Source organism: Aptenodytes patagonicus, chromosome 2, assembly GCF_965638725.1.
Source record: "Aptenodytes patagonicus chromosome 2, bAptPat1.pri.cur, whole genome shotgun sequence".
NCBI lineage: Eukaryota > Metazoa > Chordata > Aves > Sphenisciformes > Spheniscidae > Aptenodytes > Aptenodytes patagonicus.
In genome coordinates this window covers 147440119-147453486 of record NC_134950.1, presented here as the reverse complement: position 1 = coordinate 147453486, position 13368 = coordinate 147440119, and the positions used below count along the sequence as shown (strand labels likewise).

General features: G+C 44.7%; 1 protein-coding gene across 1 annotated transcript in view; it reads left to right on the top strand.

Moving 5' to 3' along the window:
• Nucleotides 1-3126: 3126 nt before the first annotated feature.
• The window catches only part of ZNF804B (zinc finger protein 804B), a 256357-nt gene continuing 246115 nt past the window's right edge, over nucleotides 3127-13368 (top strand). Inside the window, exon 1 of the mRNA XM_076331564.1 lies at nucleotides 3127-3294. Coding sequence (XP_076187679.1) covers nucleotides 3142-3294 — 153 coding nt within the window. The 5' untranslated portion in view covers nucleotides 3127-3141. The remainder of the gene's footprint in view (nucleotides 3295-13368) is intronic.

Sequence of the window (13368 nt, the reverse complement as noted above, 5' to 3'; positions counted from 1 at the left end):
GAATGTTCAGGGAGTGCTATAATTAATATCTAATCGTTCCATTTGACAACCCTTAATCTCATTTTCTCAGGCTTGCATCCTACAGATTGTTTATAAATTAGATTGGTGGTCATAGTAACTATTCCCCTGAGTTTGCAAAGTGAAGTGAGCCTAAAATGACTTCTACTTTTCACAGCAGGGTCAATTGAGCACATCATCCTTCTCAGCAGGATAAAATGAGTGCTGTGCTGTCTACTCTGGGGCAAATCATTTCCCTTTCGTACAATCTTAGTAAATGAACTGTGGAAGACTCTAAGTTTAAGGAGGAAAGTATTGTCCCTTAGTCTACAGTGAAGCTTTTGCACAGTTTCAGCTTGTGCTGAAGCTCCTCTGCAGGTGACGGACTGGCCAGTCTGTCTGCGTAGCTGCAACACACAAACACACATCTCTATTGTATGCATGTGGTGCGGGTCTTCTGTACCCTCTTCCTCACCTTGTAACAGAACATCATCAACTCTGTGGAGCAAAGCACTTCGCATGTCTCTTCACAACTGAAAAGTCACTGAGACCTCTACGCAAGTTGTTGAGATGAGATGTAAATTCTCTTTCTGTTCTGAGAAACAGCTGCATCATAGGGAAGCAAAGTTTTGGAAAGTTCATTGCATTGCCAGAGAGAAAAGATGCTTGTCTTTACTTCCAGAACTGCATATTCAGTGCAGAGTCAGAAAGTCAAGCTGCAGACCAAAATTCAGGCTGAAGTTATTACTTTTATCTTTAACAGGATTGCAGAGGAGTAATTTCAGAAGGAACTTGTAGTTAACAAAATATATAAATTATATGCCAACAAGAATAAATGTCAAGTCACTCACACAACTGTGACTTGTAGGAGGAAATCATAATAAAAGCTCATTTTTGCCACCAAATTAACAGTGGATAACTTTTTTCGGTATGGTAGTGTAATTTCTCAAAAGCCACTTTCCAACGTAAATTCTTACTTCAGAAAAGTCCTCCATAGGTCTGTGTGGGCACTGTATTGCTCCCAGGCCCCAAAGTCTGATTTGTACTGATTCATGTGACTGTTTGATCTGTCACCCACGACACCCTTTGGCAAGGCGTCCCACAGCTCAACCATACATTACGCAGAAAGCCAAGTCCTTTCATTTATTTTGCACCTGGGTTTTACCAGCTTAATTTAACCCCCACCCCCAGCGTTTTACATTGCAAAACGCTATTATGGTTAACATAAGGATGTTTTTAGTATGTTGCTTCCAGCCTCGGTTATTCCAAGTTTAGATGCATTTTGTTTTCTCTATAACATTACATATTTATTAGTAAAATATATAATAGATCTGACCATCTGTATATATGTACTTACACACACATATAATCACATTTTATCCTGTATGTGAAGCATTCTATATGAAGACTGTACAACACTATTTTACATATACAGCCAAAAAAATGACATTTGGTTTGTCATGACCTTTTTATCGGTACAGTTCGGTGGCTTGTGTGAGATTTTATTTTTAATTTACGTTAGGCTCATAGATAGCTCTTGAGAGGCTAAAATTAGAATGAGCATGGCTTATCATTCACTAAATATGTGAAAACATAGGCTTTTACAGGATTAAATGAAAAATTTGAAATAATTCTTATCTACAGTTTAAAGTAATCTCCTTAGAAGAAATGAAAGATCTGCAGGTGACTACTAAGGCTGTGTGATTTATCGATTTATTTTTATCGACTTAGTAACAGAGCAGAAACAATACTTGTGACCTGATGAAAAGAAGCTGAGTGTGCACAGCTGGGTCCGAGGTACATTGCGCCTGTCTCTTGCAGAAGGAGGAAAGAACAACCTGTTTCAGCTACTCAGCGGTGGAAGAATTTCATACCTGCGATTCTGTATAAATCATTTAGGTCGTAAATGACACCACACACCTAAATTCACGAGCTTTCAGGGAGCACGATCGAGACGAGCACAGTCACAAGCTGGGGAGTGTCCACGCAGTCTGGCCAGTTGCGCGCAGCCCTCGCCGCGGTCCTCGGCGGCTTTGCGCTTCCAGCCGGCAGCGGAACCGGAGCAGCAATGTTTCCCGTTAACCCAGCTCCGCGGCTGGCTGCGGGGGGACGGTGCCCGCTCACATCGCCGGCACGGCCGTGGGAGGGTGTTCCCCGCCCGGCTCCGCACCCCTGAGGGTGGGGAACGGCCGCAGCCCCTGCCGGGGGACAGTCTGCGGGACAGCGGAGGGGAGGGGAGGTGATGGGAGGCGGGGAGAGGTGGAAGCGCAGCCAGAGGCAGGCGGAGCAGGGACGTTACCTCCCCGCCATCGAAGGCGGGAAAGTTGGGTGAAGAGGAGGAGGAGGAGGGCGGCCAGCGCGCCCCGCCGCCTTCCCCCCTCGCCCGGCCCGCTCCGCCCAGGGCTGCCGGCCGCGGCCCGCTCCCCTCCCCGGAGCGGCGAGGGGCAACGTCCTCTCACCCGCCGCCACCTCCCCCCCGGCCGGCTGCCGCCCCCGCTCCGGCCCTACCCCTCCTCCGCCCCCCTCGCACCACGCACCGCCTCCCCCCGCCCCGCCGGCGGAGGTGAGGCGAGGCGCGGCGCGGCGCCGACTGCAGCGGCGGCACGGGAGGACTGGGGCGGCGAGGGCTCTCCGCGGCGGCCGGCTGCATCCACCACCCGGCACGGCGGAGGGAAGAGCCATGGGGAGCAGCCGCCGCTCGAGCTGCCGCGGAGAAACTCGCCTTCGGATGTCGGCTGCCGGTGGCCTGGTCTGAGGAGGAGGAGGAAGAGGAGGAGGGAGGGAAGGGGCCGTAGCAGCGGCGGACTGTGCAAGTTGCGCTCTGCCCTTCTTCTTCCCGGGCCCGTCTCCTACCCGCGGAGCAGCATGCGGACTGGCCTCCGCGCTCCCTCAGATGTGCTCTGGCTGCCGCCGCTGCTGCCGCCTTCAGTGCATCCTGCTGCTGGCAGCGCTAACCCGGGCGCTGGATGAGACGGGAGGGGGGAGATCGCTGCTGCGGTTCCGCCCGCTCCTTCATGCGGGCTTCTGCTCCGGCGGGGGTAGCACCGCCGCCGCCGCCGCCGCCGAGGAGGAGCCGGCCTGCCTTCCCCCCCGCCACCCGCGGGGCTGGGGCGCTCCCCCCGCTCGCCCGCCCGGGGGGCCCGCATGGCGTGCTACCTGGTCATCAGCTCCCGGCACCTCAGCAACGGGCACTACCGCGGCATCAAAGGCGTCTTCAGGGGACCGCTCTGCAAGAAGGGCGCTCGCTCGCCGGTAACTGCCACCTCCTCGCTTCCTCCCTCACTTGCTCCCCGCACGGTAGGAGCGGTGCGGGCGGATGGGTGCGCGCGGGGCCGTGGGTGCCCACGCAGCGGGGCGGCCGGCGCGGCGCGGCCCGGCCCGCGGGGGGCGGCGTTGGCCCGCCGGGCTCACGGTGCGTGCGCGCCGGCTCGGTCCCGTGCTGCGGGGCGGCCGGCGTGGGTGCTGCCTCGCCGGGCGGCTCGGAAAAGTTTCTCCGCCGGCGGCCGCCTGCGTGGGGCCGAGGGGACGGGGCTGGGGAGGCGGTGCCGGCTCTCCGCGGTGGGGCGGAGGGGTTGCCCTTTAGTTGCGGTTCTCCGTGGGCCGCGCCTCGGGCTCGTGCCGACGGAAAGGCTAATTTCTGACGCTTTGCAGGAAAGTTGGAGGCTGCTAGAGGGGAAGGCGCGGTGTCGGTGTCGGCTCCAGGTGTCGCGCTTTAGTACCTTGTCCAAGGTCTTGACGCTGCGGAGGAGGGGGAGCGATCGACCTTCTGTTATCGGCTGCAAAAAAAAGAACTTGCGCGTTCGGCTGCGGCGTGTTGTGAGCTACCTGTCGAGACCGACATCTAGGCAGAACACGCGTGAAGTTTGGGGAGGTCCCGCGGAGACCAGAGACCCGTCGAGCTACCGTAGACGGTCTCTGTGAGAACGCTAAAGGCGTTCGTAGGGGCGAGTGGGTGCCAGGCTGCGGGCGGGTCGCCGCCGTGCCGCTGCCGCCGCCGGGGCGGAGGGCAGCGGGGTGCCCGGGGGGAGCCGCCGCGCGAAGGGCGCCCAGGCGGCGCCGGAGCGTTGTAGCCTCTCCTCCACCTAACGATGGTGGTAGTAGTATCGTCAACGCTTCCGTAGCCGCGACTGAACTTTCCCTGTCAATGTGCCGGATCTCAATACGTGAAATGCTGAGGGGTACGGACCTGCCACCCTCCGTACTGGACTTGCGCAGGTACCAGGGGCGCCTTGATCCCCCCACTGGTGGGACTCCCTCCTGCTTCGGCAGTGCCGGGTTGTGCCCTGTAACACACCTGCACCCCAAACACCTTTTGGAAACTGCTTGTGATGACAAAATCTCTGCTGTCGGTTTCTTGACTTTCAATGGTGGAAAGCGACAAGTATTTCATTATACTTCCAAAATCCCTTCTGTGTCGTACGCCAGCACTCTGATACAGCACCTACAGGTTCTTCCCTTGCACTGCTGTATCTTTCGTGTGCAATATAACTGCACCGTAGGTATCATCAATCAGACGTTGGCTGAGCTATGTTTATGTTCTTTGACCCGTGGAGCTGATCCACCCTTGTGTGTGTAAGCTCCTGAAATGCAGGAGACGTTAACTGAGATTTCTGTACAAAATTATAGAGGTAAAAAAGAAAAGACCTTAAAGATCTAAAGTGGGAAGAAGCTTGATTGTAAATACTTTGTATTTAGTAGAACTTTAACAACTGATGTTCAAGTCGAGGAGTATCAGAAGCATCAGAAGATATTACCCTCCAAACAGTGTTATGTTCCAAATCCTTCACTTTCCAACTTCTTTGCCTTCCTTTCCAGCTGCCTACTGAGTATGCACACCAGTCCTCTCAGTCTAAATACTTAATGAAATAAATGTAATTTTCTGACTCCGTTAACAAATCATCATTTTTAACATAGTTCTGCTACCAGCTGGGAGTAATTTTTGTTTAAATGCAAATATCAGAGAAAAAGACCAACAAATAATTGTATAGATGTTTCTTATTGCTTAAAGGTGTATTTTTTTAAAAAAAAAAGGATTTTGCTTTAAACTGAAGCATCTTAGTCTGAAGCCAACTATCTAGGTTTTAGTGGAGAAGGGGAAAAAAATTACAAAGTTGAAAATAACCTCAGGTGTCTTTCACTACATAGAAACATTCTTTCATGTGACCTTTCCAGAGTTTCAAATAAGTAGCAGGAGCACTTTGTATTACTTTTCGCTCAGAAAGAACCTCTTGTTTTTGAGATTCACATGACCAGGAGTTGGGATGCTTTACATAGTTTGGGACTATTTCTACAGAAAAGACTGAATTTTAGCAATCCTTAGCTTTCATTCTCAGTTCTTGAGGGAAAAATTTCACTTATCCACACACGTTTCTTTTTTTTTTTTTCTTTTTTTCCTTTTGCTTTTTTTAGTGGCCACTCTTTGAAGCTAGTCAGGCTTTTGAGGTGATAGGCTAAGTCCCGTGGAGAGGGAGTGGTGGGCAGCTCATGGGAGTAAAGGTACATGATAAATTAATGTTTTATTAATGCTGGGTAGTTGTAGCTCTAGACCTCTTTTACGTGTTTGGTATTTAGCATTTACTATTGTTTTATATATGCTGTTTTCATATTTTCTTATGGGAGTCCAGGTTTTAGAAGAAAAATAAGGTTTGCTTAGTTGGCAAAGTAGGTAATAGTTTGCTATTAAATACTGAAGGCAGTGATTCTCTAGAGTAATCTGCATGTGCCTACAAACTTATAACTTTCCAGACCATATCCTTCTTGCTCATCAGTGCATATGAAGTTGGGAACAGTGAACACCAAACAATAACACCTGGATACATTTTTACATTATGGATATGGGAGTCATGCATATTGAGATTTAGTGTTGACTGAGGTAGTAAAACTGTTTTAAGCATGAAAAAAAACCCCACACAATGCAAACGAACCCTCCAACTATTTTCAGTAAGCTATGAGTTAAACTTGGGACCATTTCTTATACTTAAGAAGGAAGTCTTAAGCAAGTGGCATTTATTTGTATTCCCTGTGCTGTGCTTATGCTTTTATTTAATACCTCCTGATTATAACTTCGAAAGGTACAGGTTATGTCTTGCAGTCATTTTTAAAATGCTGAACTTGGAAGCAGCCTTGAAGATTCAATTTTATAGTTTGTACCATTAAACAATCTTATATTTGTACACTATGAGCAATCTTATGCATGAGTCTTCATAGTATTTAATGGATAACATGTACCTTTCTATATTTAAAGTGTTCTGTATTAACAGACCATGAAATGTCAGTAGACTTAAGGCTATGCTTTAAGAAATGAGAACAGTGGTGAATATTTTAAATACTTTCATCAAATTTCTTGGCTATATGAACAAGGATTTTTCAGTCTGGATGTTTCTGTAGTATTTATTTAGCATACTTTACTATTATTGTGTCAGAAACAATTCTGGTCCTTCTTCCTGGTGTGCAGAGAGACCTTTACCTGTAGCAGTACTAAGAACAAGATGTGGAGGACTCCAAAGATAATGCACTTCATTTGTGCATGTGGATGTGGACATTGTCATAAAATCTGTTAAAAATTCTACCTTTCCTTTGCCCACTTTCATACATTGGAAAAGGGACTAGCTATGAATGCTCTGAAGCTGGAATCTGAAGTTAGCAGTAATGAATTCAGAAAGAGTGGAATTAGAAGCAGTTGCCAGTGAATCATGTATCAATGGTGTTGTGATAAACTTGCACGGGAAAGGGAATGCTGAGTTTAAGCGTGGTGCCAACATTACTGAGGATAAAGGACAGTAAGCCAAAGAAGGAAGCTGCTTATTTTAGAGACCTGATTCTGCGCTTTAAGCTTTTTTATTTTATCTGGAAAGTTAAGTTCATGAACATATTACGAGCAAGTTTTCTGTCTCTGAAAATTTCTGTTTAATGAAATGCATTATGATACAGAGATGTTACATGTACTTCAGACTGATGATATTGTCTACTCTATTTTTGAGTCCCAAATAGATTACATTGATCAGTGTACTGGTTTTAGTTTCATTCATGGTAGATATGCTGTAATATTCACCTGCAGCCAAACCTGCTCAGAGGTTTACTGCTACACTTCACAGGCCTAGCAAAGCTGGCACTGAAAAGGACTCGGCTATGAAACTTTCAAAGAAAATCTTCCAGGATACAGCAGAAAATGGTATTGGGAATTCAGCAGATGGCCCCCTTGCTTCTGAATCGTTTCTGAGCCAAGGATGTTATTAGGGTGCACTGTTCTGCTTGTGGCTTTTTAAGGTGAGATATAAACAAAGTCTCATTTACTACTTGTTATTTAAAGATCCCTTTGTATTTTGAAGGAAATAGAAGGCTCAGAAGACCCAGTGCCTTAGCCAATTTCTGACTTGGCTAATTATTTTTCTTCCGTTGTTCCCTGCAGCTTCAGCTGAATACAGTATTTTTCACGTACTTCTCTAAGCTGTTTTCTAATAAGGCTGTCAAGCAGCTGCTCCGTTGCACTTAGTGCTTGCCTAATTTCTTTGGGGTGTGGGGGGTGGGAAATGCTTCTCTGTTACACAGAGCTACCTTTTGAAAAGCACAGCTCTCACCCCATGTCCAGAGGCTCCAGTAGTTCTAAATAAGTACATTGCAGGTACTTGGAAATAATGGCTGTGTAGCTGATACTGAGCCACAAGCATGCTGTTCCAGCACTAAAGCAAGTGTAACCAGGACTGAGTACCACCTTGTTACTCTCTGTAGCAGATAACAACACTGGGCACTTGAAAAGGACCTGGAGGTGCTGGTTGACAGCCAGCTGAACATGAGCCGGCAGTGTGCCCAGGTGGCCAAGAAGGCCAATGGCATCCTGGCCTGTATCAGCAATAGTGTGGCCAGCAGGAGTAGGGAAGTGATCGTGCCCCTGTACTCGGCCCTGGTGAGGCCGCACCTCGAATCCTGGGTTCAGTTTTGGGCCCCTCACTACAAGAAGGACGTCGAGGTGCTGGAACGTGTCCAGAGAAGGGCAACGAGGCTGGTGAGGGGTCTGGAGAACAAGTCTTATGAGGAGCGGCTGAGGGAACTGGGGTTGTTTAGCCTGGAGAAGAGGAGGCTGAGGGGAGACCTCATCGCTCTCTACAACTACCTGAAAGGAGGTTGTAGCGAGGTGGGTGTCGGTCTTTCCTCCGAAGTAACAAGCGATAGGACGAGAGGAAATGGCCTCAAGTTGCGGCAGGGGAGGTTTAGATTGGATGTAAGGAAAAATTTCTTTACTGAAAGAGTGGTGAAACATTGGAACAGGCTGCCCAGGGAAGTGGTGGAGTCCCCATCCCTGGAGGTATTTAAAAGACGTGTAGATGAGGCGTTTAGGGACATGGTTTAGTGGGCATGGTGGTGTTGGGTTGACGGTTGGACTTGATGATCTTAGAGGTCTTTTCCAACCTTAATGATTCTATGATCCTATGATTCTATGAAAACTTAGAAAATTTAAGCGTGTTTAAGGACCGAGGGACCATAAATAGAGAACAGGAGGGCCATGACACAAGCAGCTCTCTCCATCTGCCTGAGCTTAATGGGGAAATGCTAGCACAACTGAGTCTGCCACAAAGAATGCCAGTTTTGTGTTTGCCACCAGTGAGGAGGGACGTGTGCCAAGCACAGTTGTCAGAAAGCAATTTAAAGGCTAGACATGGTGAATGTGTATCATGTGAAATGTGGTCTAGGTGGCAGCAGGTTAAAAGGAGGATCCAGCATATATCTGGGTGATTAGCTGGAAGACCAAATAACTTGTGAGTTTCTGATCATAAGCAAGTCATCCCACAGCACTGTGGCTGCACCCTCCACTGAAGCGGAGAGGAAGGGTATGCTCTAGGCATTACCAAAGAAAATGCATGGGAAGTAAAATTTCAATTAAGAAATATACTATAAAGGGACCAATAATGAACCAGCAGCTCCCATAAATAATCTGATTTGGGTAGTTTCTATGAAAGAAAAGGGGGGAGAAAACCCAACTGTACTAATAAAATAATGTAGAAAGAAAAAGAGGGAGAAATAGGAAAGAAAATGGAAAGTGGTACTTTCACTCTCCTGTGCCAAAAGTCTCTGGCAGCTGCCTCCAGCAGAAGTGGCCACCAGCCAGGGGGAATCCTGCGCGCTCTGCTGAAAGCGTGGAGCTTGCTTACCAAGGCACCTGCCTTACACAAACTAAGGAAAGGCACTCCTGCTTAACTATTTCTCATCTCATTGCTTCCAGGCTCTTTGTGTCTCAGAGTGGGCTGAGTGTGTTTCTTACCAACTCTAATGCCTCCACCATGCTGGAGAATACAAACATTCATGCAGCCCACACTCAGTGTTACAGTGACCTTATTTCCTGATTTTGTGCTTTTCCTGGGCTTTTTGTGCATTTCTGCAACATGTGAGAGATGGAAAGAACTTTCAGGAAATACAAATATGTTTGTAGCCACATGTAGCATTGCTGCTCATGCCTTGTATTAAACCTGGTTTTGTGGTATGTATCGCTTTTGAGCATATTTTGTTTCTAATTCAGTCAGTGGGTAGCACTTTGTATATAGCATTGCAATTAAATTTAATCATCTTCAACCAATTTCTGCTGGGGCCATTTCCTTCACCCACAATTAGCAGTAATGTTAAACAGGTGCTTTATGTTTGACAGTGCCTTTCCAGCATTCTAATATTTTTATTGGTCCCTCAATTGAGTTTTTAAAACCAGATCGATTTCTCTCTTATTTTGCACGTGGCAATGCTTGTTTGTCCATTACTTCCAGAGTTATTGCTGTTACATCCATTTGCATTCTTGCTTTCTGTTCATACGCATTTTACTCACCCAGAGTGTAGCAGTTTAGTTTTTTTTAATTCCGCACTGTGTGTAAGTTTGAAAATGGATGTAGAGACCTAGTGTTTGTGAACCAGGTGCTCCGTCGTTTAGTGGGTTGAGCTGTTAACCAGGCTCTGAGCATTAAAGGCTGTTCCTCTGCCTGTTCCTGTCCTGCTTTCTGGACTCCTGCCCACGCGTGCTGTCCATGGTAAGCACTCGCCTGCCTGCGCTGGGGAGGATGCTCCAGCTCTTTCCTCTGGCTAAATGAACGTTTTGTTTTGACCACTTAACGACTAAATAAAGTGAGTAACTTTGTTTATGCAAATACTTTCATCTGAGATTAGATCCCTTGCATAAAAACAGTGGTCAAAAGAATCTCATAATCAGAATCTACTTATTCCCTGCCAAAAAGGATTTGCAAGAGCTCCCTGCAAAAGGTAGCTAAATAGAGAAAGTGGTCTTCCCTGGGAAAAACAGTCATTTTGCAAACATATGTGCACACAGAAGCCCATGCCTGCAAACTTTTCTGCACAGCAAGAAGAAGATCCTTTAAAAGAGCTATTTAGCATTCACATCAACAGTTGCAAACACTGTTTTTTCAATATTCAACCAGCTCTGCTGTTAACCTTTGAACCTTCAAAACTCTGAATGAACAATATTAAAATAACTTGATTTATGATGATAATCTGCATAGGTGATACCAGAGGCAGCTACTGTAATATTAGAGCTAGATATCCAGAGTTCACTCCTGCATTTCTGTATTTTATGTGGGCACATACCACTGCTTTTCTTGTACAATCAACTACTGTGCATGAGTAACAAGATTTGTCATTGGGTATGTACACATGCCTGAAAATGCTGTTCACTGCTCAGAACGTATTGTTCTGTACCCAGTCGGAAGACACTTTACTGACAGCTTTTTGTTTTTTTTATACTAGACTAAATTTATGTGCATACTGGATAAGATGTAAACATCATCATCAAAATTTTGTCCCAGTTTCATAGTTATGCATAATGATAATTGGCAAGCTGGTTCAAGTAAAGAAATAGAACTATTGCTGGGAGATTGCATGTAGCTCTGAAACAATTCATATATTAATCAACCCTAGTTGATATAAATTTTTCAATTGATGTTTTCCCTGGAACATATTCTAAAACAGATTTAGTGCATTTGTGTCAACAGAAATATTCTATCTATATTCTGCTCAGACTGAACTGGAGGGATGTATTTGATGTTGTTGAGAAAATTCTCAGTTGTAATCAGCTGTAAATCTGCAGCCTGCATTTCCAACTTAGATTGTAACATGTTAGGAAGGTTTCTGAAACTATATTGGAAAGCCTAAGGACAGAACTTCCTAAAATACACCCTTTGATAACAAAATATTTGGTAGATGGGATTTCTGGGTTAAAATTGCAAATGAAATCTGTATGAATACTATGATCAGAGGGTCTGCTAGAAATGCAAACTCTTATAGTTATTAAGCTGTTCTATGTATTTTTGATTTCCAAAGAAAAGTTTTCATATTCAGATTTTTATAATTTTATTTTAGTATTTTTTTGTGGGTTTCAGAAGTGATCAGTACAAATTATTTGTCTATACTAATCTTCATTTTTCTATGCTAATTATTACATCTTCAGTGGAAGTATGACTTTCTGTGAGGTGTGAAAAGCTCTGACCACTGATTTCTTTTTTGGTGGGGGTCTAAGAAGGAGCGAAAGGTGTATATTCATGCCACCCTATCTTAGACACTGGAAAACCGAGTTCAAATCTTGATATTTTTAGCCTGTTCTTGAGCCCTTGTCTGTGATTACAAGAAGCTGTACAAGGTGATGCATTACAGGTTGACAGGGAAAGAATTTGCAGTGATCTTCGCATTGGTTGCTTGGTGAATATTGTGGTCCAAATGCTGGCTAAGGCGGGCGATCAGTGGACTGGATAATAATAAGGATTTCTCTGTGTGGGAAGGGAACTGCTTACTTTCAGATGCTGCTCTGACTGCTCCACTGTGCTGGAAGGCATTACGGTGTAGGAACAGAATATCCAGGATGGCCACAAGCCGCATGGCCACAGGTCTGTGCCAAACAGCAGCCCGAGAGGTGTACCCATCATCTCAACATGGGGAGTGGCTATTGAGAACTTGTTTAGAAAGTAAAATTAAAAAGTGCAGTCATGTAGGTCCCCATAGAGCAAAAGACAAAAGCTCACAATGTGATGTGTATGCAAGTAGTTTGTGTATTTGTGTACCAAATAATAAATACACATCCCATAAACATCACTGAATACATATGCAGCTTCTCCTAGCTGACTGAATGCTTAACTGCAGTCCTTACAAAGCCGTACTACTGCTCTTCCTTGATAGAAGTCTAAGGTTATTATGTTGTATGCATCTACATGAATGGACACTAGCATATCCCTTCTTCAGTGTTTCAGTATACACTTACTTCACTTTAAAGAAAAGATAGCAAAACCTATGTAAAAAAATAGTTTAGTGAGCCAAATGAAGAAAGATTAGGTTGGTACTATATACAAAGATTTCAAATTTTCATCAGAATGATAAGTATATCCTTGGCTATTCAATGTGGCAAAGAGGCAATGGAAGGAGGCTAGGCAATGTTGGAGACAGTGATTTACTCACAAAATAAACAGCACTTTAAAAAAGTTCTGTTTCTGGGAGTGAGTGATAAAATTTTGTGGTTACTAATAATCAATAGAAAAATCACAGATGTGTGCTCTTTGATGCAGACATTGTATTCGTATCCTATAAAACAAAAATGACATTGAAATAAGTGTTGAATATGTAAACTTGCTGGTTCTATATTTTGTTCATTTCTTCTGCTGAAGACCTGTTTATCACCGTCGTGTATTGTATACCATGTGAAACAGGAGTTTTTAATGAAGTATGTACTGTACAATATATGTGTTTTATTGCTTAGCATTATAATAAGCATATTTTAGAAGTTAAACTTCAAAAAATACAGATGCAACATTCTGGTTATTTATCTCAGAAGTTAACTCTCCCCTAAACATAAACAAAAAACGGTCTCTAAATTTATTCCCCAGAGGATATGTCTTATTTGAAAATGATAACACTTGGTGGAGAAAGACACACCTTTCATTTTGGCTAGGTTAATAAATCTGTGCAGCACAGGTTTAGAGCTCTCTTCTTATTATTGGGGAACAAGTTTTCATTCTGTGAAGTTTAAAAAAAAAGAGCATTGACAGCATTGCGCTTTTTATTATATAAAGCAGATGTGATGGCTGAAATAGAGGATTATATCCATATGCCATATTATGACTTCTAATGGAGAAAGGAAAATAGAGCAAATAAATTTGGGTTGGTTTTTTTTTTTTTTTTAGTTTCTTTTTTGACAGCTGTCTACTAGCCTGGGTATCTATTCATAATATTATTTCTTCACCTTAAAGAATCACTGACTTTGTAGGTGATTGAATTTGATAACTGTGGGTTGTGGGATCAGCCTTTAAATGTTTATATTGATTTGCCTACATGACAACTTTCATCAGTAGGGATCATTATAAACAGCGAATTGGAAGAAGTTAAAAAATTTGTTTT